General features: G+C 46.9%; 1 protein-coding gene across 2 annotated transcripts; it reads right to left on the minus strand.

The window, feature by feature from the left end:
• Positions 1-2,012: 2,012 nt before the first annotated feature.
• CD34 (CD34 molecule) lies at positions 2,013-26,822 on the minus strand. 2 transcript variants are annotated; one of them, XM_032289095.1, is made up of 8 exons: positions 26,427-26,822; positions 15,365-15,550; positions 14,548-14,801; positions 13,107-13,187; positions 4,934-5,090; positions 4,629-4,681; positions 4,151-4,315; positions 2,013-3,395 (listed from the first exon to the last, which is right to left on the minus strand). In XM_032289095.1, the coding sequence occupies exons 1-8, from the start codon at positions 26,503-26,505 to the stop codon at positions 3,210-3,212; spliced, it is 1,161 nt and encodes a 386-aa protein (XP_032144986.1). In that variant the 5' UTR covers positions 26,506-26,822; the 3' UTR covers positions 2,013-3,209. The 2 variants fall into 2 exon arrangements, with proteins under 2 accessions (XP_032144986.1, XP_032144987.1); XM_032289096.1 differs by having other exon boundaries at positions 2,013-3,591.
• Positions 26,823-26,908: the final 86 nt, after the last annotated feature.

A 26,908-nucleotide genomic window follows, 5' to 3' on the forward strand; every position in this document is an offset into this window, starting at 1 on the left:
TGATTGAATGGTGGCTTGGAACCTCTTCGATGGGGTCTTCAGGAAGAGAAGCAGCATCCTGTTGTACAAAATCGCTGACCTATTACTGCTTTTGTGAAAAAAGGAGGTGTGGGATTAATCTACCTAGAGGGGATGGGATGGAAGTGATCGATTTCTCTGGACTTAGACGGCATTTTTATTTATCTATTCAGATGAAAATCTGGCTGAAGATAATTCCAAGTATGCTCTCCAAAGTGAACAATGTAATGCCCTACAGCTAATTCTCCTGGGCTCACTGTGGACGAGGCAGCCGAGCCTCATGGCCTCCAGGGACCTCTGTCCCGGGGCTCCTCCGGGACCTGCTTGGCTGGACAGACCTAGGATAGCTTGTGTTGATGAAATGCTCCAGAAGCGAGGTCCCAAACCTGTCTTCACACTGCCACGCTGACTTCATGACATCCAACTGGAGGAACCCGGAGGAGGCCTTGGCAGAAAAGTAGGGTGATATGATGGGAGGAAAGGCTGCGGATTCAGGACTTCCGAATTCCAGGTGATAGGGCAAGCCACCTCCCGTCTCTGAGCCTTTGTTTGTCTTTATGCCATAAGGGAGTTGAATTAAATGTATCTTTAAAGTCCTCTTCAGCAGTGACGTTCTATAGTTACATGAGGTTTGCGTACAAGAGAAATTGGTCTAGAGGGTGGGACAGCCAGAGAGAAGCCCAACGTGGAGGCGATTGAGCTGAGGCTGAGCAGTAGCTCAATAAGGCCAGCAGGTGGCGCCATTGCTGTACCAGGATGCTCAGGCCCAGGGTGGGAAAGTTGGATTTTTCCAGAAAGCAGGGAAATTCTTCAGGGCAAGCTGTCCAGCCTTCAGAGGGAACCAGTCGCCCCACCCCACCCCAACACACACATACCCCTTCCTCCCAAAGCCCACATACACATTGCAACAAACAGGGTGACTTGCATTGCAGGTTGCTAGGCCTGAGGCTGGAGGTGGTTCCAAGACTCGGGTGCCTTTTCTCCTCCTCCCATGTTTCCTAGGAGTTTGAACCCCATACCTCATGTGCTAGCTGGGATAGACCCTCACGGGTTCACGCTCAAGGCAAGATGTGCAACTAGACGCAGGCCGGCTGCACTTCCCTACTGATCACCATCGTCCTTTGCTCCGACCCTCAAGGCAGCCACGCCTTCGAGGGAAGTCTCTGAACCTCATCATTTCGCCTCCCCTGAGTCCTGGAGAGGAACCTATGGTTAGAGGGCTTGGGGAAAAGCCCGAAGAAGATGGGGGTGGAGGAGTGCTGAAGGGAAAGGTCTGGCTTTGTGGAGATAAGAATGGAAGAATCAACCTTTGTTTGGCCCCAACTGCCTCTGCCACTGTTGACACACTTGGGAGTGTTTCCTGGAGCTCCTCAGCAGTGTCGGGCAGCACTCCCTCCCCCACTTCCGACGGCGGGGCCTGGTAGGGGTGGGGTGGGGGCTGTTCTGAAAGCTGGGGGGAGGGACATGCTTACAGTTTTTTTTCTTTTAATTAGAATGCTGTCTTAATCTTGAAGGCAGAAAGCAGCCCCCTCCCTAAGTTGGCTGCCAGATCTCTAAACAACAATCCCTACATAGTCCTTCACCGAGTCTGCTCGGACCTGGGGGGCTGGGGAGGGGGATGGCCTGATAATAGAGGATGCACAGGGCATGGCTCCTTCCCTTTGTTTTGTCAGCAGTGATCAGTATGTTCCTCTTCTCAGAAGGGCGTTCATGAAGGGTACAGAGCTCCTAAGACCCCAGCACACCACCCTCCATTCTGAAGCGCCCTGGTGCATTCAGGCCTGGTTTCTATGTTTCCTCTCCTCGTGGAAAGTAGTTAGCAGACTTGGCTAAAGGGCCTTAGCCTCCTGGCTGGTGCCTGTGTCTGCTGAGGTGGTCCAACCTCTTCCCTGGCTAGTCTTCCCCCCACATCACTGCACAGTCTAGCTGGGTCTAATGGAGGATGCCGTTCTTGCACCCAGACATACCCAGCTAAGACAGAGTCATATAACAGATGTGTTTCAGTATCACTTTAATTGCAGTACTTAAACACGCCACTTTTTATTCAGAAAAAATATCTCCCCAATCCTCTCTTCTCTGGAAAGTTCTATTTCCAACTGTCATTGAAACCAGGATCCCTGCTCAACCCCTCTGGAAAGAAATCAACAGCAAACAAGGATCTGGGTCACCCACAGAAGAGGCAGCTGGTGATAAGGGTTAGGAGCTGATGTGGAGCTCTGACCACATGGGGGTGCAGAGCAGTGAAGGGGCTCAGGGTGAGGAAGGCAGAGACAGAAAAGCATCTGCTGGGGGACTGAGGCCACAGCTCAACCCAGGAGTCCACAGGAGGGAGGAGGAAGCCATGGAGATCAGAGGATAAGGCCAGGACCCAGCCTCAGAGGAAGAGTACAGGGTGAGAGGCTCAGCTCCAAGACCTGGTCCCATGATCCTGTCTACTTGGAACCAGAGGGAGAAAAAGGAGCCCAGAAAGAGTTTCTGTGTGGCCCCAGAGAGACTAGGACTGAGCTGTTAGTCCTAAAACTTGGGAGCCCCAATCTAGGCTCCAGCCAGAAAACTGTGCAGGCCTCTGCAAATGGTGGGGAGGGTGGGGGAGCACATGGAGCTCAGTGGAACTTAGAGAACAAGAGAGGAGCTAGAGGCCAAGTCCATAGTGTCTTGGAGGAGGGATAAGAGAAGTGGTTCCGGGTAACATGTTTTTCTGGTTATATCATTACAAGAAAGCAGGTGCAAAAGGTTACTTTGGTTTCCCCAAAGTAGAGAAAGAAAATACAAGGAAGAAACAGTAAAAATCAAAGCTGCTTGGGAGAACACTGTAGCCTAGAAAAGCCCATCTTTAGCCTGGGAGGTTCCTGTGATGAGGCAGAGAGGAGGAGGGAAGGGGGAGGGGTCTTGTGTGAGTGCTGCCAGGCCATCGATCGTTCCTGGGAGCTTCTCTGGACCTTGGCTTTCCCCCATCACACGGTTACCCAGAGAAGACCAGAGTCTGGCTCCAGGGAGCCGAATGTGTAAAAGGGCAGGAGTTTACCTGCTCTTCCTCAAAGTGTAGGGCCCCAAGAACAGCCTCTGAGGTGTATGCAGTTGGGAAGGGTTGGGCGTAAGGGATGTCACCTCCAGCCCGGAGGCAGCACGTGGTCAGATGCAGAGAGGGGCGCTCTCCCGGACACTGCCCAGCCTTGCCCCACCTAGCCGAGTCACAATTCGGTATCAGCCACCACGTGTTGTCTTGCTGAATGGCCATTTCTGGAGGTGGCCTGGCCGGTCCCGTTTTCCTGAGCCCCTCGGTTCACACTGGCCTTTCCCTGAGTCTCAGGGGAGGTCCCAGGTCCTGAGCTATAGCCCTGGCCTCCACCGCTCTCCGAGTAATAAGGGTCTTCGCCCTAGACAGTGTATAAATAAAGTAGCATTATCCGGTAAGCAGGGGTGTGAGACACTGGATGGGGGAGGGGCCCAAATAGGAAGTAGGGGTGGGGGGCAGGAGGAGGGACAGGGGGAGGTGGGAGGGAGGGTCGGGGGGAGGGTGCAGCTGCATGTGCAGACTCCTTTCTTCCTGAAGAGTGGTCAGGGTTCCAGCTCCTAGAGGAGAAAGGACATAGGAGAGGCACCACGCCACGCCACGGCATCACAGCAGCCAGCTCCCGCCAGGACACGGGCAGTCCCAAGAAGGCTGGGATGAACTCCCCAGGGTAGGGGACAGGCCAGAGGCCAGGAGTCAGACCTCAGTCTTGTCCTCCCTCATCCAGAACAGCAAAAGGAGATTCTTCTTCTGTGTGTCTCCTTTTGAGCAAAGGGGCACCCACTGGACATTTAACATGGTTGCAAATACAGTGTGGCTGACTTAGCCCGTTCTGGTGGCACCAAGCTGAACTATCCCAGAAAACATAGTGAATAGATGACATGGATCATCTGCTACCACACCGAGTAGGTGGGCTGGCACCATTACTGTCCCCTCCCCAATTTGCTCCATAATATTTTGAATTTTCCACTGATACTATATGTGCACATGTGCATATCTTTTTGTAAGCTCACAGAAGGGCTTTTTCTGGTATTTCCCCTCCTGCTCCATGACATCCACTGAACTCCCCGGAAACCCACTATCTTCCTCATTTCCTTTGCCCTGGCCCCCAGAACTGACCAGCCTTTCTCCTGTGGGGCTCCAGCTGCGGCGATTCATCAGGAAATAACCTGTGATGCCCAAGACGGCCAGCAGGAGTCCGGCGGTGACCAGCGCAATCAGAGTCTTTCGGGAATAACTCTGGTGGCTCGCAACATCTTCCACTGTGAAACCTAGGATCCCCAGCTTGAAAAGAAACGCAAAAGATATAGCCTGTCACTTGCCAAAGGTGGAGCCCAGCCCACTCTAGCCCCCCGTGTGTGACTCAACAGTGCACAGACGCTTGAGGGGGTTGACCTCAGGTATTTTTGAAATGGGATTTGAGACTGACGTCTCTTAGTTCAGCCACAGCGCACCATTTCTGGTTCAAGACTAGAAAGGAGAAGACTCAGAGAAGGATGGTAGGTAGAACTGGAGAACATAATGACTCCCCCACTTACTCCAGGGAGCTCCCCTGCCCCAGCATTCCCTCTGAGACCCATCATCTCAGAGAACTTACCTTTCTCAGGTCAGACTGGTGCTTTTTCATAAGTTGGAGTTTGCTGGAAATTTCTAGAATTAGAAACAGAGATTGCTAAATCTAGAAGGGAAACCAGCTTATCCTGCTCCACCCTCCCATGTTATTCTAGAACATGCTGTAATGGCCAAGGTGGTCCATCTTGGGAGGGCCTCTCCCAAAATCAGCCAAGCTCTTCTCTCCAGCACTTGTGGTCTCTCTGGATCTGAGATGCCCCATCTCCACTCAGGATTCTCTAACCTCAGACCTACTCCTTCCCAGTTTCCCCAGACAGAGGTGCATCTTACCTGTTCTGTTGGCCAAGACCAGCAGCAGGCACTGAGGCCTCACCTCAGACTGGGCGAGGAGCAGGGAGCACACCCGGGCCCCAGCCTCAGGCTCAGCCTTCTCCTCCCCACACAGCACTTGGCCCAGGTCCTCTCCCTTGGCCTCCCTAAACTCCACCTGGGAAGACAGAGAAAAATGAAGAGCAAGAGATGAAATTACTGCTCTACCCTAAATTGCACCCAGAGTCTCAGGCAGTAATTCTGATTAAAGCCACACCCTTACCCCGTCCACAAGAAGGATTCTTCTTTCTAAAATTCCAACGGAAAAAAAAATACTGCTAACTGTATATGTGCGACAACATTATTTTTTCTTATTGGAAAAAACCTAAATAATCTCCCAGGACCAAAATGCCTATCTACTAGTATCTAAGATGTCAGAGAACAAACTTTAAAAAATGGTCTCATTGAAGCATTGCCTGTGCATACATATGCAAATTAAACTCAAAAGAAATGGCCAACAACAGAAAATAGTAATGATGCAATCATAACTAAAGGAAAATATTCTGTTTCAAGATTACAGCAGTCCCCAGTGATGGAAGAAAAGCCACGGCAGGTGAGGAGTAGAGGACAAATCTGTAATATACACTCAGTGGAAACCTCAGTGGCCTCCTCCCTCTTACTACCTAAAGGAGCCTCTTGAAGCGCATTGCTCAAACTGACATGGCCTTTTTGTCTGGTCTTCCATCCCCCCTTTTCCATTAAAAGCATGGAACTCAGTTTTAATGAAGTTCACAGATTTTTCTCCAGGTTGCTAACTGGTCTATCAGACCCAGGAACTCAGACTTGGAAGAAAAGCTCTGATAATTCTTCAACCGTGAGTCAGAATTTATTCCAGCAGCCTCCAATCAGAGTGACCTCCCCTGCACAGGAAAGGAATTGAAACTAAGACTTTCTCTTCAGTCCGGATGGCAGATGGCAGAGAAGGAAATGCCTGAACAGCCCTGACAACTTTCCTGTTAGGGAAAAACTGCTGGGGTGGCGTGTGACCATCATCAGAGCTGGGCCTCCGAGGAGGAGAAAGCTTCCTGTTTGCGGGCAGGGCTGCTGCTTGCAACAAGGCCCCTGGGTCCTCCCAGTTGGAATGGAGCCTGGGTATTTTCCCACTGCTGTGACCCAAGGCAGGAAAACCCAGGCTCCTTTGCTCCTACACAAAGCAAGGTCAAGATTGGCCTCAGGACCCAGCTGGAATTTGAAGCAGCTGAGGGAAAATAACTGGGCTTGGATGAGGCCAGGAGAGTGTGGTTAGCCAAACTCCAGGTCACAGAGACACGAGCCCAACTGGAGCCTCAAAAAATCCCCGGGAAACGTGGCTACAGAGAAATGAGTTCTCAGGCCGCTGCTGCTTCCTCCCTCAGGAAAAGGAGCAATTCTGCAGGTCTCCCAGTAAGTCCTTGGATAGATGCTCTGCCTTTGGAAACATTTGTTTTTCTGAACAGCATTTGCGCTAAGTAGCCCGGATGCCACACCGAACCGATCGACAGTCTCCACCTCTCTAAATCCAGTTGTCTCAGGGGAGCGTTACATGGCTTCCCTTTGAGTACCCACACTCCCCAGCATCACATGTCTGGATGAGGAGGAGGAAGGTTCTTGTCTAGATGACTGTGGGCTTCTGAAGTGTCTCCAGTTGAAATAGGTCTGCTTCCCGAGAGAAGCAGGGGGACAGGGCTCCTGCAGGTCATAAACTCGCCAAACCAAATGTCACCTTCCTCCACCTGCTGAGTGCAAGAAGCCACACGTTGACAATTTGTCAAGCCCTGAATATAGGACACTGTGTGAAATCCTGTGCGCATGTGTTATGTATGTGTGTGTTGTATTCATGGGTCATATGTAGCGGGGGTGGGGATTGGGAGGTATCTATGAATTGCACCTGGTCAAAGCTTTCAGTTAGCTTGTACGACAATTAAAATAACAGATGTCAACCAGGCGTGGCAACTCATGCCTGTAATCCTAGCACTTTGGGAGGCAGAGATAGACAGATTAGATGAGACTAGGTGTTCGAGACCAGCCTGGACAACGTGGTGAAACTTCATCTCTACTAAAAAATGTAAAAATTAGCTGGGCATGGTGGTGGGCATCTGTAATCCCGTCTACTCAAGAGGCTGAGGTATGAGAATCACTTGAACCCAGGAGACAGAGGTTGCAGTGAATCGAGATCACACCACTGCACTCTGCACTCCAGCCTGGGCAACAGAGCAAGACACTGTCTCCAAAAAAAAAAAGTGTTCAATGTCGTGTTGAGAATCTAGTGGGCACTAGATAAATGATAGCTGTTACTATCGTTATTAATAATAGTAATGCCTTCTATAACGTATCATCTAGAGTCTACATATTGATCATATTCTGCCTATTTTATTGTCATTTTTCTCTGACTAGACTGTAAGAATCCCAAGTGTGTGTGTTGCGGGGTGGTGTAGGTTATAGCATTTACAACCCAGACTGCACAAACCATAGCAGCAAACAAACAGAAGAACTCAAGGAATTGTTGTTCAACTTAACATCCCAACCGGTTGGCCTCCACACAGGGTCCCTCCACCCCTTGCACAGTTTCTTGGACTAGATTCAAGGGAATAATAGTGGCCAGCCTCCCACTCTGGAATCCAACCGCATCAGTGAATTGTGTTTGGGCCCCAAGAGGAACAGGTGGATCCTGAACAAAGCACAGTGCTTCTCCGGATGCTTGGAATAAACATCCTCCCCCAAGAGGCTGTGGGCAAACATCACGGGAGAGTGGGCAGGAGGAAGACACAGCCTCACCACTTTGTTCATGAAAATCAGATTTACAAGCTCCTAACCTCATCAGCTCATGCATGTTTCTTTGCAAACGTAATAAACCCATCTAGCCCCTCTGAGTAGCATTCTCAAACTTTGCAAAGACATCAAGCATTGGGATGGGGATGGGGATGGGGGGGGGCGGAGGAGGGACAGGTATTTTTCTAATGACCTTTAAGGTATTTTCCAACCCTGAGATGCTAGAATCAATCATCTCCCCCCCACCCCTTTTAAAATCATTTTATCTATTTTGGTGTGAGTTTGATAATGCAGGTGAAAACCCTATTTTCACATAGGAACTAGAAAAACGAAGGGGCCTGTTTCAAGTCACCTAACAAGTGGGCAGCTAACCAAGGATGAGAAGTGAGATCGTCTCCAGATTGCAGGCTCTTTCCAGTAGACACACACCTTCATAAATCCTTCATCTGTAACTTATGTTTTCTGCATGGAAACTGACCTTTAGTGGATGCTGGAGGCAGCCTGCCTCAGATGAAGTCAATGTGAGTAAGGATAAAGTGAGGTAGCTGAGTAATTACAAACTCTGTATATAAACAGGTGTGTTACTAAAGATAGGTAATTCTTTTTTTTTTCTTTTCTGAGATGGAGTTTTGCTCTGTCACCCAGGTGGGAGTGCAGTAGTGCGATCTAGGCTCACTGCAACCTCCGCCTCCCAGATTCAAGTGATTCTTCTACCTCAGCCTCCCAAGTAGCTGGGACTACAGGCACGCACCACCATGCCAGGCTAATTTTTAAATCTTTAGTAGAGCGGGGGTTTTACCATATTGGCCAGGCTGGTCTCAAAGTCCTGACCTAGTGACCTGCTCGCCTTGGCCTTCCAAAGTGCTGGGATTATAGGCGTTAGCCACTGCGCCTGGTCAGGTATTTCTAAAGGACAAATAGGCAGGCAAAGTACTTGACTAGACTTTTACCCAAAGAAGATCTACAGGTGGTCAATAGACGCATAAAAGAGGCTCAACATCACTAACCATCAGGAAACTGTAAATCAAAACTGCCGTGAGATACCACCTCATACCCATTAGGATGGCTGCTATTTCAAAAACCCAGAAAATAACATGTGTTGATGAGGATGAGAAGGAATTGGAACCCTTGTACACTACTGGGGGGAATGTAAAATGGTGTGGCTGCTATGAAAAACAATCTGATGGTTCCTCAAAAATTCAAAATAGAATTATCATGTGGCCCAGCCCTTTCACTTTTGGATAAGTTCCCAAAAGGACTCAAATCAGGGTGTCAAGGAGATATCTATACACTCATGTTAAAAGCAGTATTATTATTATTATTTTTATTTATTTATTTATTTATTTATTTATTTTTTGAGACGGAGTTTCGCTCTTGTTACCCAGGCTGGAGTGCAATGGCGCAATCTCGGCTCACCGCAACCTCCGCCTCCTGGGTTCAGGCAATTCTCCTGCCTCAGCCTCCTGAGTAGCTGGGATTACAGGCACGCGCCACCATGCCCAGCTAATTTTTTGTAGTTTTAATAGAGATGGGGTTTCACTGTGTTGACCAGGATGGTCTCGATCTGTTGACCTCGTGATCCACCCGCCTTGGCCTCCCAAAGTGCTGGGATTACAGGCGTGAGCCACCGCGCCCGGCCAAAGCAGTATTATTCACATCGGCCTAAAGGGGAAAAAACCCAAGTGTCTATCAATGGGTGAATAAAGAAACAAAATGAGGTTTACACATACAATGGAATATTACTCAGCCTTAAAAAGGTAGGAAATTCTGACCTGTGCTATGGCATAGATGAATCTTAAAATCATTATGCTGAGTGAAATTGGCCGGCTACAACAAGATAAACACTGGGATTCTACTCGTAAGAGGTACCTAGAGTAGCCAAATTCATAGGAACAGAAAGTAGAATGGTGGTTGCCAGGGTCTGGAAAGAGCAGGGAGTTGTTTCATGGGTACACAGTTTCAGCTTTGGAAGATGCAGAAAGTTCTAGAGATTGGTTATACAATAATGTGAACGTACTTACTACTATTCAATGGTACCCTTAAAAGTGGTTAAGGTCATAACTTATGTCATGCGTGTTTTGCCACAATCAAGAAATATTTTGGTGGATTCCTCTGGACAAATGGGTGTAGCATAAAAGTATAAAGTAATCTTACATTTTGGAAACTATTTGGGGAACCACAACCACAAAAACTAAACTAAGCTGACACTGCTGCCGAGAGCATGAAAGTTAGACTTGGGAAGACACGCCCTGCTAAGGAGGGTGCTGAGATATGGCAACAGGTGTTTAAAATGAGAGCGCTATCACCTTCCCTTCCCCTGGCTGCCTAGAGGTGATGGCTGGGGAGCAAAAGGAAAGCGATTGAGATAGACATGTCTACCGGATTCACAGACTGAAGACACACCTACAGAATCCACGTGGGGAGAGCTAACATATTGGTATTCACTAGAGCTAACATATCTGCACTCACGCAGTGCAGAACGAGTGTGTGGATAGCTGAGACTATCACATATTCCTGTTATGGGTATATACTAGACGCAGGAGCATACCAACATACGTAAGTAGTCAAGGATGTGATGCTCAGGGAAACCAAATCCTTCCTGCTTTTCACGAGGATATTAGGTAGGTAGGGGCTGAGGCTCCCAGCAGTAGAACCAATACATTAAGGTCTTCTGACATCAAAAGTACAAATGCAACCTAAGGAAAATTAGGAGGCCCTGCAGCACTCACAGGCCTTGGAACAGATTGTTGATCAGAAAAGCAGGGAGTATGGCCCCAAAAAAGGGCACCTTGGACACAATCAGGAGCTGTGGCTAAACATTTTGGAACAGAACGGCTGGCTGAGGATAAATCACCTTGGGAAGTAGGAGGCAGCACTGTGGTGTGCAGGCTGGGGATGAGGAGCCCTCAGGAAAAAAAGGATCAACACTGGTGGAAAGACCACAGCAATAACAGGAACACATACGAGCTGCCACAGAGTTGCTCCTTGAAGGGGTAGTGTGGATGGAAGTCTTCTTTAGCAGAGGAACTGGAGGGGAGTTGCTCTCTTTCCACATCCCCGCTCACAGGTCCTACCTCACTCTTAGAGGAACATGCAGAGATCTTCTCAGCCGTGGCACGAAGTAGGCCAGACAGCAAAGACCACAGCAGAGTTAAGGGAAATTATTTCTAAAAGAGCAGTAAGTTTCTGCGACCTTTCTCGTATAGTGACCCCAGTTACGTGTGAACTTTGAAGAGCAACAGACAGCCAAAGGCTCTGCAGTTAACTCTAAATTCCAGGCACAAAGAATTAGCATTCTGGCATATACCTGGGTGATACACAGAAAAATAAATGCTCCTCCAAGTTGATAGGGGGAAAAAAAAGATGGTCATTTGCCGTGGCTACAATTAGCAAAGAACTTGACAATTGTTTTTTCTAATGAGTTGAGTTAAAAATCAGCGTCAGAAACACGCTGCATATTACTTGCACATTGTATGTCCACGTTTAAGTGAACTAGTTTGCAGACTGCATTTAGTCATTCCACTATGCACACTCATGTCTTCACTATTTCTGTTGTTTTTATATGTCCTAAGTTAAATTCTTTTGGGTATAATTTTTACAAATTTGTAAGTCAGAGAGACCCAACTGATGGTTGTAGTAAAACTACTGAGTTAGAATGCACAAAGCAAGTAATTTATGCCCTCTACAGACTGTGATCTTTCAATCTATGCATGCCAGCACATCACATATGTGTTTCCCTTAAATGGATTCCCAACTCGTAAGAAAATGTTTTCTTCTGTAAGTAAATACAACTCTTTCTATCACGTCATCCTTCCTCCAGAGCTGAGTTACTGTTAGGAAATTAGATTTACTGAAACAAGCAAGGTCTATCAGAATCATTTAAAATAACACAATGCCCTGTACATTCTTTCCAATGCAGTAACACATGAAACTGAAACAAAAGGCATAACTACTAAACAGGAGGAGAGAAACAAGATATTGTTGTAGATAATAAGGTAACTTACCTTAAAACTGAAAGGAATCAACTAAAAAGCTCCTAGACTCAGGCAAGTTCATGAAACTGGCCAAACCCAAAATAATTACCCAAAATTCCATTAACTTTCTAACCTATTGGTGACAATTAATTTGAATATATTCAAATTTGGAGATTGAATATATTCAAATTGGGACATCTATGTGATAAATAAGCCTAAGAAATCCATCAGCTCTAGAGAAAAAAATAAAGCTAAAGAGACAAGATGCTGAGACACACACACACAAAAAAACAGAAAAAATAAAGAAATTTTAGAGCAGTTACAATTCAAATTTTAAAGCATTTTTTTGCATTCTTTTCTAAAAGAAAAAAATACTTTACATTTTTTACAGTGTAATAAAAAAAGACCTGCCCTGCCTGACTGGATATAAAAAATACTATAGTAAAAACATACAATAATTTTGAAAATTTAAAATAGGCAAACCTATAGACAAACTGAACGAATAAAAGATGTCTGAAGAGTATGGCCTGAGACATGTACAGACAACATAAACTGCCGGGCATGGTGGCTCACGCCTGTAATCCCAGCGCTTTGGGGGACCAAGGTGGGCAGATCATGAGGCCAGGAATTCGTGGACTTTGAGACCAGCCTGGCCAACATGATGAAAACCCATCTCTACTAAAAATACAGAAAAAAAAAAAATTAGCTGTGTGTGGTGGCGGGCGCCGGCCATCCCAGCTACTCGGGAGGCTGAGGCAGGTGAATCTCTTGAACCCGGGAGGTGGAGGTTGCAGTGAGCCGAGACCATGCTACTGCACTCCAGCCTGGGCAACAGAGCAAAACTCTGTCTCAAAAAACAAAACAAAAAGTCGAAAACTTAATATAAGCTAAGGGAAACATCCATACAACAAAAGAGGGAGTCATTCGATAAATAATGTTAGGAAAAATGGTTAGAGCAAAATAAACTCTGTGTGGATTAAAGAGTTATGTGTAAATATTCAATAATAACAAATGAAATGATAAAGGAACCGACATTTTAGGTGACTAGTTTATATCCGGTGAGAAGGACTTTCTAAACCAAAAAGCAACTTACATCTGACTCTCTCCGATTTAAAAGGACTAGAGAGGAGGGGAAAATAAAAACAGTACTATAGAGGAGGGAAAAAAGTACTATGGGGGGGAAGAGGAATAGAACAAAATTTATTAATAATGAAAACTGTTTTTGCCTTTTTTGCCCACCAGATGGGGCCTCTTACTCCCTAAACAGAAAGCTCAGTATAAAAGACATGCTGACCAGGCTGAACTCCCCCAACCCCTACCCAAATCCAGTCTTATCCAAGAAGGTTTAAGGACGTTCAGAAGGGAGTGAGGAAGGGGACAGGAGGAAGAGGTTGGGTGGGGGGTTGACTTACACAGCTGGAGGTCTCATTTTGCTCCAGGCAGATGCCCTGAGGCAATTTCACTTCTTTGATGCCTGAACATGTGATTTCTGTCTGTATTAAAATAAAAACAATAACAAAACCCAGGTAAGTAAACCAGCACCTTTGCTCCTCATTTCTTTCCCAACTTTTTCCAGTTTGCTTTCTGTGAGGTGCTCTTTTAGGAGGTTTTAAGGAAAAGGAAATTTAAAATTTGTCAGGGGACTGGAGATTTCTAATAGTCATACTCTCTTTTATTTTACTTGTATCCTCATCAGATGACAAAACTTTTGTTACCAGCCTGGGCTTATGGCAAGTAGCTATTTGCAATCCTGGTAAACACTGGCTTGGATGGTGCAGGAATGTGAGAGGGGACAATCTTTTCCCATTTAGGCTGTTTTCTCTCCAGTCAACCACAAACTTTCAGGAAGGCCATACAGGCAAACAGGGATAATGGGGTGGACCAGCAGATGCACCTAGTTCCCTCCTAGCCTCCAGGACTCTTCAGATTCCCATTTTGGCTCTTTTTTTTTCTGATGGAGTCTTGCCCAGGTTGGAGTACAGTGGTGTGATCATGGCTCACTGCAAACTCTCTGCCTCCCAGGTTCAAGTGATTCTCCTGCCTCAGCCTCCCTAGTAGCTAAGACTACAGTGCATGACCACACCCAGCTAATTTTTGTATTTTTTGGCAGAGACGGGGTTTTGCCATGTAGCCCAGGCTGGTTTCGAATGCTGGACCTTAAGTGATCCACCCACCTCAGCCTCCCAAAGTGTTGGGATTATAGGCATGAGGCACCATGCCCAGCCCTGGCTCCTTTGAAAACAAAAAGTAGGCAGATCCCTCGGGCATATCTCATGGCTGAGGCTTTCATATTTTCTGTCCTGCATGCTGAAAGCTGTTGACAGCCATAGGCCCTAAGGTGAGAGGGCCAGGCTGAGCCCACCATCCCTGGTTTGCCCAGTTCCTGCCATTGCCAGTGCCCCCTTTCACTGCCTCTCTAGACCTGGCACAACCACCAAACCCTCTCATGTAAAGGAAATGTTATTTGTCCTGATCATCTCAGGAGAAGCAACCCCAGTAAATGAACAATAGTTTCCAAATATTCCCAAAGGGAAATGGTGCCATGGTCAAAGTCCCACCAATAGGTACTAGAAAGAACCAGAGGAATGGATGGATCTCTGAGAATCCCGTTTACTCTCTACTCCCTAAAATGCAATACCCAAAGTCCAGATGGGCCTTACTACCTAACTGTACCTCTTTCCCCCTCTTCCTACTTCTCCTAGCAATATTTACACTGTATATTTCCATGCTGATTCCCACATGACCCAAATCCCACTGGGAGGGATGAGGAAAGAGGTGGAGAGAAAGAGACAGTTTGCCTGCATACATATGAAGTGAGGGGCAATCTGCCATTTTTGGCCCAAATTCACCGACCTTGATGATTCTTGGGATAGGAGAAGATGATGTATAAGGTTCAGTGGGAGATGTCGCAAGGCTAGTGCTAGTGGGTGAAAGGTCTGAAACATTTCCAGGCGACAGGCTGGTCTTCAGGCTTGTCTCTGGAGTTGAAAAGTTGGCTGGGGTAGTGAATGCTGTGGTGATTACAGAGGTCTGTGACTGAACAGAAGAGTTTGTGGTTCCATAAACTGGGGTGATCACAGAGGTAGATGTGGAACTGACTGCAGTTTCTGGAAGAGACCAAAACATGGGTGTGCATGTGCTCAGACATACTCACAGTCGCAACACAGAAAGGGGAGTTTGGGGAGTTAACAGTTAGTTCGTGCCGCATCCCTGACCAAACTCATTTCAAGCTGCTGGAACCAGAGCTGGAATCTAGAATGTATTAGAGGTGCCCTGAAACTGAAATAGATGCTGGTCTACCTTAGAGAAGCCAAAGACGCCCCCAGTTTGGACCTGTACATACCTTCTTTCCTTTAGAAGAGATCAGACATCTCTACGGAGTTATCTGATCCTTATTTTCTCACTAAGCTGAACTCAGCATGAGAGAAGGGGTATGAAGGCATTACTGATCGGGATCAGCTGCCAAGACATGGGCCTGAGAAAACTGCCACTGAAGGAAGAATTATCTGGAACTTCCTTCTGGGTGCCCTAAGCATGATACTCAAACCATTCATACTAGGGGCTTGTATAACTTCCTCTGTGGTGAGGGGAGCAGTGTGAAAACATCCTAAATACTTTACCCAAGCATCAGCAGCACCTCTCTGGGACATGACACAAATGCTCTTTTTACCTGTGATGGTTGATGGGCCCTCAGTGCCATTCTGAGACACAGGGTAGTGGCTGGCAATTCCGAGGGTAGTAGGTATTGCAGTTTCTTGGTTGGATGCATTTGTAGAAACAGTTGGAAATATTCCCAGGGTAGGTGACTGTGGGGTAATAGTAACATTGTCGTTGTCGGGACTCGTGAATCCGGAGGCTGTAGGGAAATGAGGAAGAAGAAGAATCAGAACCTAAAGATATCAGCCTTGTGATAGCACCTGATGCAATTTCCTGACTTCAGGTAGAATCCTTCTAGAACATTCCCTGCTGCCCCTGGCAGTGAGGCAGCAACAAGAACATACTCCTGGATGGTAGACTAATTTCCCACTACCAGATTTGCCCTGAGGACATAGGAAAGGAAAGATTTATATGCATACAAATGTCTCATAGAGTATTATTTATAGGAGGGAAACGTTGTGAGCAATTAAATGAATCACAATAGGATAAGTGATACATGCACCATAATCGTTACATCATCATATACATGATCATTAGGAAGAAAAAATTATAAAAACTGCAGCAACATGGAAATATGAGGCAATGTTCATAATATGTTTAGTTGCATACTAAAATATAAAATTACACCTGCATAAATATTGCAAAGATCTAAAATGTGCAAGAGGTCATACTGCTTTTTCCTTTTCACTGTATCCTCTTTTGTGGTCACTCTCCATCCAGTATACTATCTCTTGGAATAATCACTAGACTCACACTGTCTCTATGCAATCCCCTTAAAAATCTATTCTTCTTGGCTAGGCACGGTGGCTCACGCCTGTAATCCCGGCACTTTGGAAAGCTGAGGCAGATGGATCACTTAAGGTCAGGAGTTTGAGACCAGCATGGCCAAGATGATGAAACCCTACCTCTACTAAAAACACAAAAATTAGCCTGGCATGTTGGCAGGTGCCAGTAATCCTAGCTACTCGAGAGGCCGAGGCAGGAGAATCTCTTGAACCCAGGGGGCGGAGGTTGCAGTGAGCCTAGATTGTGCCACTGCACTCTAGCCGGGGTGACAGAGCAAGACTCCATCTCAAAAAACAACAAAAACAGTAACAAAAATCTATGCTTCTCAGACTTCCCCATTTTCAAATTCCCCTCATCCTTTTGCTCATGGTCTTCAAACTCATTCACCTTTCCTTTTGTTAAGGAACTCAGTTTTTAGGATGCTCTGACCTCGGAGTTCAGCTAATGAACCAGAGAACACAAGGCCTGGTTTCTCGACAATGTAGTTCCGGCTCTGACAATAACTAACCATGTAATTTAATGCATGTATGTATCTCAGTTCTTTTACCTCTTAAGTAAGGGTCTTTTCTGGCTACCTTACACGGATTGTTGGGAGAATCAACAAGATAACAAATGCTAAATTATTGTAGTATAATGTTTTGGAATTCATTATTCTCAGAAGATCTTCATGAGTGTCCTTGCACATCTCTTCCACATATTCTGGGATACATCCTTTTTCTTTTTTCAAGACAGGGTCTGGCTCCATCACCACCATGCCCAGGCTGGAATGCAGTGGTGAGATCATAGCTCACTGTAACCTTAAACTCTGGCCTCAAGTGATCCTCCTGCCTTGGCCTCCCAAAGCTCTGTGAATACAGGTGTGACCTGCCGTGCCCAGTCAGTACCATCCTTAGACACAGGAAGGAGAAACTTCCTGCCAGAACCCTGTGCCTCTGAGGGCCCACACCCTGTCCTGCTTCCTGTGAGGACCAATCAGGATGTACCCTCTCTTCTAGATCATACTGTGGGGACCAGAAGTCCTAGCACTTCTTGCTTAAATGGCACTTTGCTCACATCCACAATGGGGCTCTTTCCCATTCCATCCTGCTATGGGGAACTGCAGCGTGAGGGCATATACCCCCAAGGCCCAGTGGTGGCCAAATGATGACTGCTTGAGGGCAGAAGAGTTAGTGCTTAAGCACATGGGTAGGGTGTCCAACGCACACATGCCATTCCCCTGCAATGTGAGCTGGAGTCATGGGTAGGAAGCAGAAAAGGGGAGTGGGCTGGGGCCAGGAACCATCTTTTCCTGTCATTGAATTCCAAGTATATGAGCGTCCTAAATTCAAACCTGGCTTTCCAGGTGATCATGAAGGTAAGAAGATAGAAGATACTTTATCAGTTAGTTGGCCTGGCTTATAACTTTGAAATGTTTAGAAATACAGTATGTAGGCCGCTATTGTACTCTTGCCCTGCACTTTGTAAATGTTAAGGGTGAACTTCGTGTCCAGAGTTCACACCAGAAGTTCTATCTTCAAGGAAGCTCCTGATGGTCCCAGGCCTCCCTAAAGTTTGTCTCTAAATTTTCCTGATTGGGATCTGGATCTGTATTTTTCAGCAATGTCCAGGTAAACAGTAAGGTAGAATGATATCTCTTGTTTCCCTCAGGATGGAGGCAAGTTAGACTTTTTGCTTCATGGCCATCAACCTGGGGCCAAGAATGCTTTTCCTAAAGGTGATGACAAGGTTTTCACTCTCTCATATCTACTTCCTTCTGCCACAAGTAGATTGCTGTTAATGGCAAGTGAAGCAACCATGTCTTACTATGATGTGTCAGGTAAGCAGTGGGAGGAAGGATATCACTATCTCCATCTTAGAGGTAGAGAGCCTGAATCACCAAGGTGTTGCCCAAAGGAAGACCACAGTTTGTGAAGGGAAGCAGCAATGGAACACTAAGATTTAGCAGACTCTTGACTAGATGCAGCAAGGAAGTTAGGCTGGGGCTAAACTGTCAAAAATCTGAATTCATCTCCCACATCTCCAGAGAACAAAGGATGGGCTCCCATCTGGCTTGAACAATAGGTGGGTTGATCAAAATAAAATTGATGCAGAAGTTAATCAGGCTTCTTTCCTGTTTAGATGGGACCCTCTCACCAGTCTGACTTTAAGGTCAGATTCATCTGAATTCATCGAAAGAGGCAGCATTCAGACACTGAATTACAGGATCACCCTCTCAAGGCACCACTCCAGGACTCCTCATCTTGCCTGCCCTTTCCCTCCTCTCCCGCAGCGTGCCGATTCCTGGGAATCCCATCTGGTCCACCCTGGCCCAGCCCTTTTCTATCTATCTCCAGAGGAAGCTGGGCCTGACTGAGATGATGTCATGCTTTTGAACCCCTCCCCCGAAGGGCCTCCTTCACCCAGACAAACACTTTTGAACTTTTCCAGATGTGGAGTGAGACCTGCTGCTAGTTCTGAGGACAGAGGTGCTTGTTCCAGAAGAGCAAAGCAACTCTGAACCCAGGCCAGCTACTCACCCACTGGGGCTGGGATCCCAGCTGCAGCAACCCCCTCCACCTACCACCAGGACAAGTACCGTGGAATAAGTAGTGGGATCCACCTGCAAATGAGAAGGGGACCCCAATTTCAGAGTCAGGGCTCTGAGCCCAGGGCGAGCAGAGCACCCTCTGAGACACCAGACGGATAGGACACGTGAGAGAGCAGAAAGGCAAAATGGAGTGATCAGGAATGCCTGAGCTGGTGCAGAGCAAGGGGACACGTTGGCCAGGGACCTGGAGCCAATCCTGGCATAAATGCTGCGGCACAGGGGGGTGAGTGCATCTCTTAGGCTCACAGTTTCTAGAGCCCTGGAGGAACGACATTTATGAGAGTCAAGACTCACCACAGATCCCTTTTTATCTTATCTTCCCACACACATCCATGGCATTAAGCCATCAAACACTGACCTTTCTTTATGTGACCTTCTGACTCTCAACTCTGTAGGGGGGCTAGCAGGAGCCTACCAGTCAGTGAGAGCTTGTCAGATCCTAAGAGACAATTGATGAAACCTCCGCTCCCTCCTTTTCATCCTAGATGGGAGGAACGGCCCCTACCCACAAGGCTACAAGAATTATAGTACAGTTTAAAGTTGAATAAAAAGCTCTCCTCTGTGGTTTACTTCTCAGTCAATCCTTATTAACTGTGTCTCCTTAGGGGCTCCATTTGACACTTAGTTACCCTATTTGATCTCAGCTCATTAACTTGGAGCAAGGGAGGAGAGAAGCGCTCATGAAATTAGTGAAATGAGGATTCTAAGAAGCTAAATAGATGTCACAAAATTCATGTAGTAAAAGTCATGCACTGAACTTTCAGGTACTTCTTCAGAGGCAATTATTCTTGTTTTATACATAATTCTATTAAGCCTGTTTATCTGATATCCCAGCTAACATTGAAAGGTAGCAAGAGCCTATTAGAAGCAAATAATAAGGAGAAGCAACAGCTGAAAACAAAGAAACAAAAATAAATGAAAAGCAGACCCAAGTATCAAAACTCACACCAGTTTTCTGGAATCGTTTATGGTAGGCGTAAATAGATCAGTTATATCTACCTTATAAGCATTGATTATGTCATTGAGTTGCAACATAGCCACATCATTTTCGTGACACATCTGAGTCATAAAATCCTTTTTGGAGAGTATTCTAAAAAAGCGAAGACATGTGCAATACATTTTGAAAATATTTCTACCTGTTGTTAGTAAACTGAAGACTCTTTTGGTCTTTAAAGTGAGTTTGCAAATCCTCAGAGATCCAGAAAGCCCTGCTACCTAAAATAACTAAATCCCCGTACTTGAAGAGACTATTTTCCTATACTTGGTCTTGCCTTTCACAGCCCTCCTTAGTTTTAGTTTTTCCCTGGTCCTGTTTCCTGATCTCCTAGCCTACCAGTCTTATTTTGTCCATCCTTTCATATTCTAGCACCTGGATCAAGAGGAGTATCTTGAAGGAGTTTCTGGGAATCTTAGTCCATAGAGTTACAGAACCAGGATGAAGGGACATGCCAGCCTCTGCCAGGAAGTAGGCAGTTGCAAGCCACAGACTATGTTGCCAGAAGGGAGTATAGCCTAGAGACAAAGAATTCAGCCTCTGCAGCCAGACACACCACCCATTCAAAGGCTTCTTCACCATGTTTTAGCTGTGTGGTTTGGACAGTTACTTCAACCCTGTAAACCTCACCTGTAAAACAGAGATAAAAGTAATCTCTACATCTTAGCTGTTTTGAGGAACAAAGGAGCTAAGAAGTAGAAGCAGTTATCCAGTCCCGTAAAAGCTCAAGAAACAGTGGATTTTGTTTGTTTTCGGCCCCTTCCTTCTGCTTCTCGGAGGGCAGACACTTATCTCTATGAATCATCTGCCACAAAAATCGTGTATGGTGCTTCCTCAGGATAGATCTAACTGTCATCTCAGTCAGAATACAAGTTTCTTAAGTGCTGGAGCCATTCTTATTCTTACGTGTTTTACTTCTGGTGCTTAGCACAATCCTTGGGATTTAGAAAAAGCAATAGGATTGAAGGACAACTGTGGCAGGTGTGTTCCTACCAGTTACCTCTAGCCACAGCGGTCTCGCTCTGATGTTATATTTTAAGGGGAAATTAATTAAATTGGGAGTGTTCACGTGAAGATAACCAGGATTAGAAGAGTTCTAGAAACCAAGTATATTGTTGAGGGTCTAGTGTTACTTCATCTGGATCGGGGTTGGCAAACTGTGGCCAGTGAACCTAACCTGACCCATAGGCTATTTTTGTATGGTCTGTCAGTAATGACTGGCTTTTACATTTTTTTTTTTTCTCGAGAAGGAGTCTCACTCTGTCGCCCAGGCTGGAATACAGTGGCACAATCTTGGCTCACTGCAACTGCTGCCTCCCAGGTTCAAGCCATTCTCCTGCCTCAGCCTCCTGAATAGCTGGGATTGCAGGGGTGGACCACCATGCCCGGCTAACTTTTGTATTTTTAGTAGAGATGGGGTTTAGCCATGTTGGCCAGGCTGGTCTCAAACTCCTGACCTCAGGTGATCTGCCCGCCTCAGCCTCCTAAAGTGCTGGGATTACAGGCGTGAGCCACCACACCTGGCTGGGTTTTGCATTTCTAAAGTGTCGTAAGATAAGACAAAGTGGAACATGCATCAGAAACCACATATGGCCCCTAAAGCCTAAAATATTTACTCTCTGGTCCTTTACAGAAAAAGTTTGCTCACTCCTGATATGGAAAATAAGAATTTGGGGAGGAAGGATAAATAACTTAATCTTTAAGATTCATGTTATTTATACCGGTTGAGCACCCCTAATCTGAAAATCAGAAATCCTAAAATACTCCAAAATAAGAAACTTTTTGAGTGCCAACATGGCACCACAAGTGGAAAATTCCACACCTGACCACATGTGACAGGTCACAGTCGAAACTTTGTTCCATGCACAAATGTATTAAAAATATTGTCTAAAATTATCTTCAGGCTATGTGTATAAGGTATATATGAAACACAAATTTCATGCTTAGATTTGGGTCCCATTCCTAAGATATATCATTATGTCTACGAAATATTCCAAAATCTGAAAATATCTGAAAGCTGAAACACTTTTTGTCCTAAACATTTTGGATAAGGGATACTTAACCTGTATATTCATTCTCATTTTTTTGTAGCGCTGGTGATATGCAAAGCATCTCTCTCAGTGCTGTGGAGAGTATAAAATAAGAGCAGGATCTCTTTCCTCCATCAGGTGCTAGTGTCATTGTCATTTAAATCAATCCCTCAAGGTGTTTATAATCTAACAGGGCCCACTAGAAAGGTCTTTAGGTATTATCATGTAGGACCAAATTAAATCTGTGCCAGCCCAAAGAATAGAATTAGAACGAACGATTAGAAGTTATGGGAAGGCCAATTTCACTGCAATCCAAGGAAAAGGCTTAAAATGATGTAGGTACTTATAAGAATGAAATAAGCCACTTTCAGAGATCAGTGAGCAATCCACGCCTGTTGCAAACATTCAGGAAGCATCTGTGTTAGGGGGCCCTTCCAACTCGGAGGGCTACCATGAATTTGAGTCATCCTAGACTAGAACAAAGGACTGAGCTAATGCCTTCTTAAGCTTCAAAGGCTAAACTGAGGTGTGAGCATATATAAACCAAGGGTCTGTGGCGTGAGGGTTCCCAGTGCACTGATATTTCCATTTTGTATTCAAATAGCATGTCTTGGCTGGGCACGGTGACTCATGCCTATAATTCCAGCACTTTAAGAAGCCAAGGCATCTGGATCACCTGAGGTCAGGAGTTTGAGAGCAGCCTGACCAACATGGAAAAACCCCATCTCTACTAAAAATACAAATATTAGCCAGGTGTGGTGGTGCATGCCTGCAATCCCAGCTACTCAGGAGGCTGAGGCAGGAGAATAGCTTGAACCTGGGAGGTGCGGTTGCGGTGAGCTGGGATTGTGTCATTGCACTCTAGCCTGAGCAACAAGAGCAAAACTTAATCTCAACAAACAAACAAATGAAAAAACAGTATGTCTTGCATCCCATCCACTTACTGTGGAACCCTGATTATCTTGAACCTCTGGAGTTCATTTCTCCCTGTCGCCTCTTCCTCCTTTTTCCCAGCACCACAGATTCCTGGGTCGCAGCTCCATGGCTCAGTGGCTCGCTATCCTCATTAGTATAGCACTTCACCATAAGCTAGCCAAGCACTCATTCCTTTACTTTCCCAAGACAGCCACTAACAAAGGCTAGTGTGTGTAGCCAATACTTACTGACAGGTTGAGAACATGGAACGAGATTACAGGGCAGCCCAGAGGAGACAATGGCATAACCTTCAAATATTAGACATTACTGGGCTAATGTAAAAAAAAAAAAATTCCTCCCAGGTCTTTTCCATCCTCCACCCGTCACTGTCCAGGCACCTCCCCTCTCTTTATATGCTCTTCCTGGACTCTGGAGTCCTTTTAGCCTTGTGTCTCTTGGGCCCACCCAAACATGAGGCTTCACTTTATGTTATCATGCTCAGCAATTCAGCCTCCAACCTCCCTTTGCTCATCCAGGGTGGTTCTAGGTTCTAGGCTTTGTCACCCAAAGAACCCTTAAGACATTTTCTTAAATCAGCTGCCTACAGATGCCACGCCTCTCTAAGAAGTACCAGTTTTGATTTTATTTTTCCAAATCAGGAAGAAGCCTACTTCCCAATTAAGCCCAGGGGCCTTTTCTGTTGCATCTGAAGGGAAGTGATTCATTCCCTGGTGGGCTCTGAGAGCACAGGTACTAGGAAGTACACCTTTGTATGCATCCCTATTTATTTGTCTCTCCATCTTTCCAACATGCATGCATCTCTCTCCTTAGCACAAAGTCCGGCTCTGGGACTAAAAGTCAAAGATAATATGTTTTCATTTATTAGCTAAGGAGGGAAGAGAATGTTCTCATTAGAGAAGTCAAAGCCCAGAAAAATACAGAATTCTCATAGCCCTGGCGACTGTGAGAATTTTCTTTTGGAGGGTGGTGTTGTGTTCTTTTTCCATATCTTCACATTTTTAGTTCTCCAGACTGCAAGCCATTTAGTTAGATCAACCAAAGTCAATGAGAGAAGGAGGCCCAAGAACCCTGAGGGGGGAGTTGGGTAACCATCCAGCCCTGTAAGTAAATGCAGGCCTTCCAGCTCAGGGTCTACAGGAAATCAGGCAATGAGACCAACCGTAAGAGGCGGAATTTGTTCCTCATTTTTATTTGTTTTTGTAGGACTCTGAAGCTGAGTTTATCTGCTGCAGTTTGGCACTTCTTGCCATGAGCTTTATGAGACAAAGATTGCAAAGGAAGGGGATGAGGACAAGGGAGTGAGGAGGCCCAGGAGGTGGAGCCAAGGGATAAGAAAAAGAGGCCCAAGGCCCCTGCGTGTTTTATCAGCCCAACAGGAATGCTGAAGACATGTATCTGCAAAGGTGATGCCAGCTGGATTGGGTCTACAAGCGGGGAGCACTGGGGACCACTGAATTAGTCAGAGGTCCCCAAGGCTGCTCCTCCTTGGTCTCCATATGGCAGAGATTCAAAGGGTGGAGTCGTCTCCCCTCTGGAAAATATCTGATAAAATTCTTTTCTCTTTTCTTTTTCCCCTCTTACATGTAGCCCCAGACAGGATATGGGTGTGGGGTCAGCAGGCACGAAGGACCCAAAGGAAGACGAGGAATGTGACAGGAAGGGCCTGGGGGTGTTGTTAGAGTGAGGAGAGGGACAGGCCTTGGAAAGCTTAGAGGAAATAGATACCCTGAGCCTGACAAAGGGGTTCCCTAATTACCTGAAAGGCTTCCTGTTCCAGCCAGTGCACTGGCAGTGCTGCCTGGTGACCCCTTAGCCCCTCACCCTGACTCTGGTCAGTGATCTACCCACCTCCAACAAAGACAGCCCACTTCTGGTTAGCTGAAGTGCCTATGCACATGCTACCTTCTCAAAGGGACAGAAAAAAGACCTTCCCAGAACAAGCTCTTTGTTGGGGTAAATGATGAGAAAACAAACCACAGAAATCCCCTCCACCCTAAATTTTGCAATAATCATAGCATTTCTGCAATGGCTCTATGGTAGCATTTCACGGTACATTCAGTCATCTCATTTATCCCACAATGTATCCCAGGACAGAAAGCGACTCCTAGTATTAACAAAACAAAATAATCAAGCAAAAACCCTAGAAAGCTCTGGGGAAGGGCATAAAGCTACAATTGGCTCAAGTAGTTTGGCAAGGTTGAGAATAGGGCCCTGTGCCCCATCCATCCCCACCCAAAGCTGGGATATAGAATTCTCAGCATGTCAGCCCAAAGTTTTGCAGAGGTTGTGTTGCTCCCCTGACCCCAACCTCGGCAGGCCAAGGCGAGACTGACACCGACCAGCTGAGGAAATAAGAAGAGGGTGGACCTCACTCGGCTGAGGACCAGGTCATCGCAAGCTGTGTAGCCAAAGGAGAGTGGAGCATCTGATTGGAATCTGCACCATTGGCCAACTCACCCCTGTTGTGAAGGCCTAGTCTAGCACCCACTCTAGGATTTCGAAACCTCAGCGACAGCTTTTCCCTGCCCCAAAGCACATATCCAGGACTGCCAAACAGGGCAACCCAAAACCTCACCCAGAGCTTCTTCCAGCCCAGGCGCAGCTCTCCCCAACTGGGCAGACCCAAAGGGGAACCACGGAGAAGACTGGGAGCAAAGAGGTCTAGCCCAGGTCACTCTGCAGGGCCGTAGTGGATGGCCTTTAGGATGTAGTGAGAGGAATTGGAAGCCCATGAGTGCTGCAAGCAAGAGGGAGTGCAATGTACAAAGTTTCAAACCTCCCAAGTGCAAAGAGATGAGGTGGAGAATGTCATTCCCCAAGGAAAGCAATCAAGTATAAATATTTACTGGGTGCCTTTTCTTTTTTTTAACTAAAGTGAAGCAAGACCTTAAGAAGTAGGGGTATGTGTAGGTGAGTGGGGTGGGGGGTGTTCTAACCCATCCACTAGCTTTAGAACTTGGAGTGAGGGCAGAGGAAGAAAACTCAAAAAGATGACAAGTTTTAAGTTTGTGCAGGGGTGAGGGTTTGTGGTAAGGCGAGCAAGGCTGGGTGCAGAGCAAATTCTGTCTACCTCTACCTCCTCCGCGGTGGGGTTGCTCAAGTGGGACTGCAAACTCAGCTTCCCAATCTTAAATGCAAGGCTTTGTTTGTTTGATTGGTTTTGTTTTTCTTTTCATGGGCTGTTCATTCTGAACTCCCCTGGCCTGAGACCTGGAGCCTCATCCCTGATTCTCTCCCCTCGAATTCTTTACTGTCCACTTCTGGCTCCCCCAGTCCCAGTGCAAGGTGGGCACCCCGGCCCCTTCCCAGCAGTCCGCTCCGGATCTCTGCTTTCTGAATCACCCAAGAGCCACAAAACTTTCCTGCTTCTCTCCTCCGCGGTCTCCCGGTTCTTGCTGCAACTTCGCACTCCGCACTTCTGGCAACCAGAAAAGACCCTGGCATCTCCACAGCGCTTTATCTGAGTCCATTGGAGCCAGTTGTGCTGACCGGTTCGCACCTCTGCTAACGCACACCCGCGGGGCGGGGGCCATCCCTTCCCCTCCCACCCCTGTCGGCTCCCAGGTGAGGCGCTGGCCCCGGCGGGAGCAGCCATGGGCGTCAGTGCGTGGGTTGGGCAAGGGTCCCTTCCCTCTGCGCAGCTCTGCTCTGCCGTTCAGCCTCTCGGAGAGCCTCGGAGAGCCTCCACCCTCCCAGCGGCTAAGCCAAGCGGCCGCGGCGCGCAAGCGGTACTCGTACTCACGCAGCAAACTCAGCAAGCAGAGCGCGGTCCAGCCCCGCGGCATCCCGGGCCCCGCGCGCGCGCCCCTGCGGACCAGCATCCTTCTCGTGCCGCTCCCAGAGAGACGCACCAAGTGGAAGACGCTGCTTGGCGTGGCCAGGACGCGCTCCTCCTGCCCCCTCCGCCCTGGAGAGGGGTGGGGGATTCTTGCTTTTTCTCTCTCTTCTCCCCTCCCTCTTTAGTCTTGGCAAGGCAGCCCCTCTCCTTGGCTGCTACTAACTTGAGCTCCCCTGGTTAGTCCCAAAGGCGGAGGGCCTTAGGAAGGACGCTTGGTTGTCGCCGTCGAGGCCAAAAAAGGTGGAGGTTTGTTCGGGCTCCAGATGCCTCGTTCAGCTTTCTGAAGAGGCCCCATCCCACTTCTTCAAGCTCCACTTCCACTTAACTTTTAACCCCTTTGTGGCAGCCTTGCCGGTGGCCAGGGCGGAGGCAAGTTTCCTGTGATT

This window comes from Sapajus apella, unplaced genomic scaffold (genome assembly GCF_009761245.1).
Source record: "Sapajus apella isolate SASKATOON/1434 unplaced genomic scaffold, GSC_monkey_1.0 scaffold22, whole genome shotgun sequence".
NCBI lineage: Eukaryota > Metazoa > Chordata > Mammalia > Primates > Cebidae > Sapajus > Sapajus apella.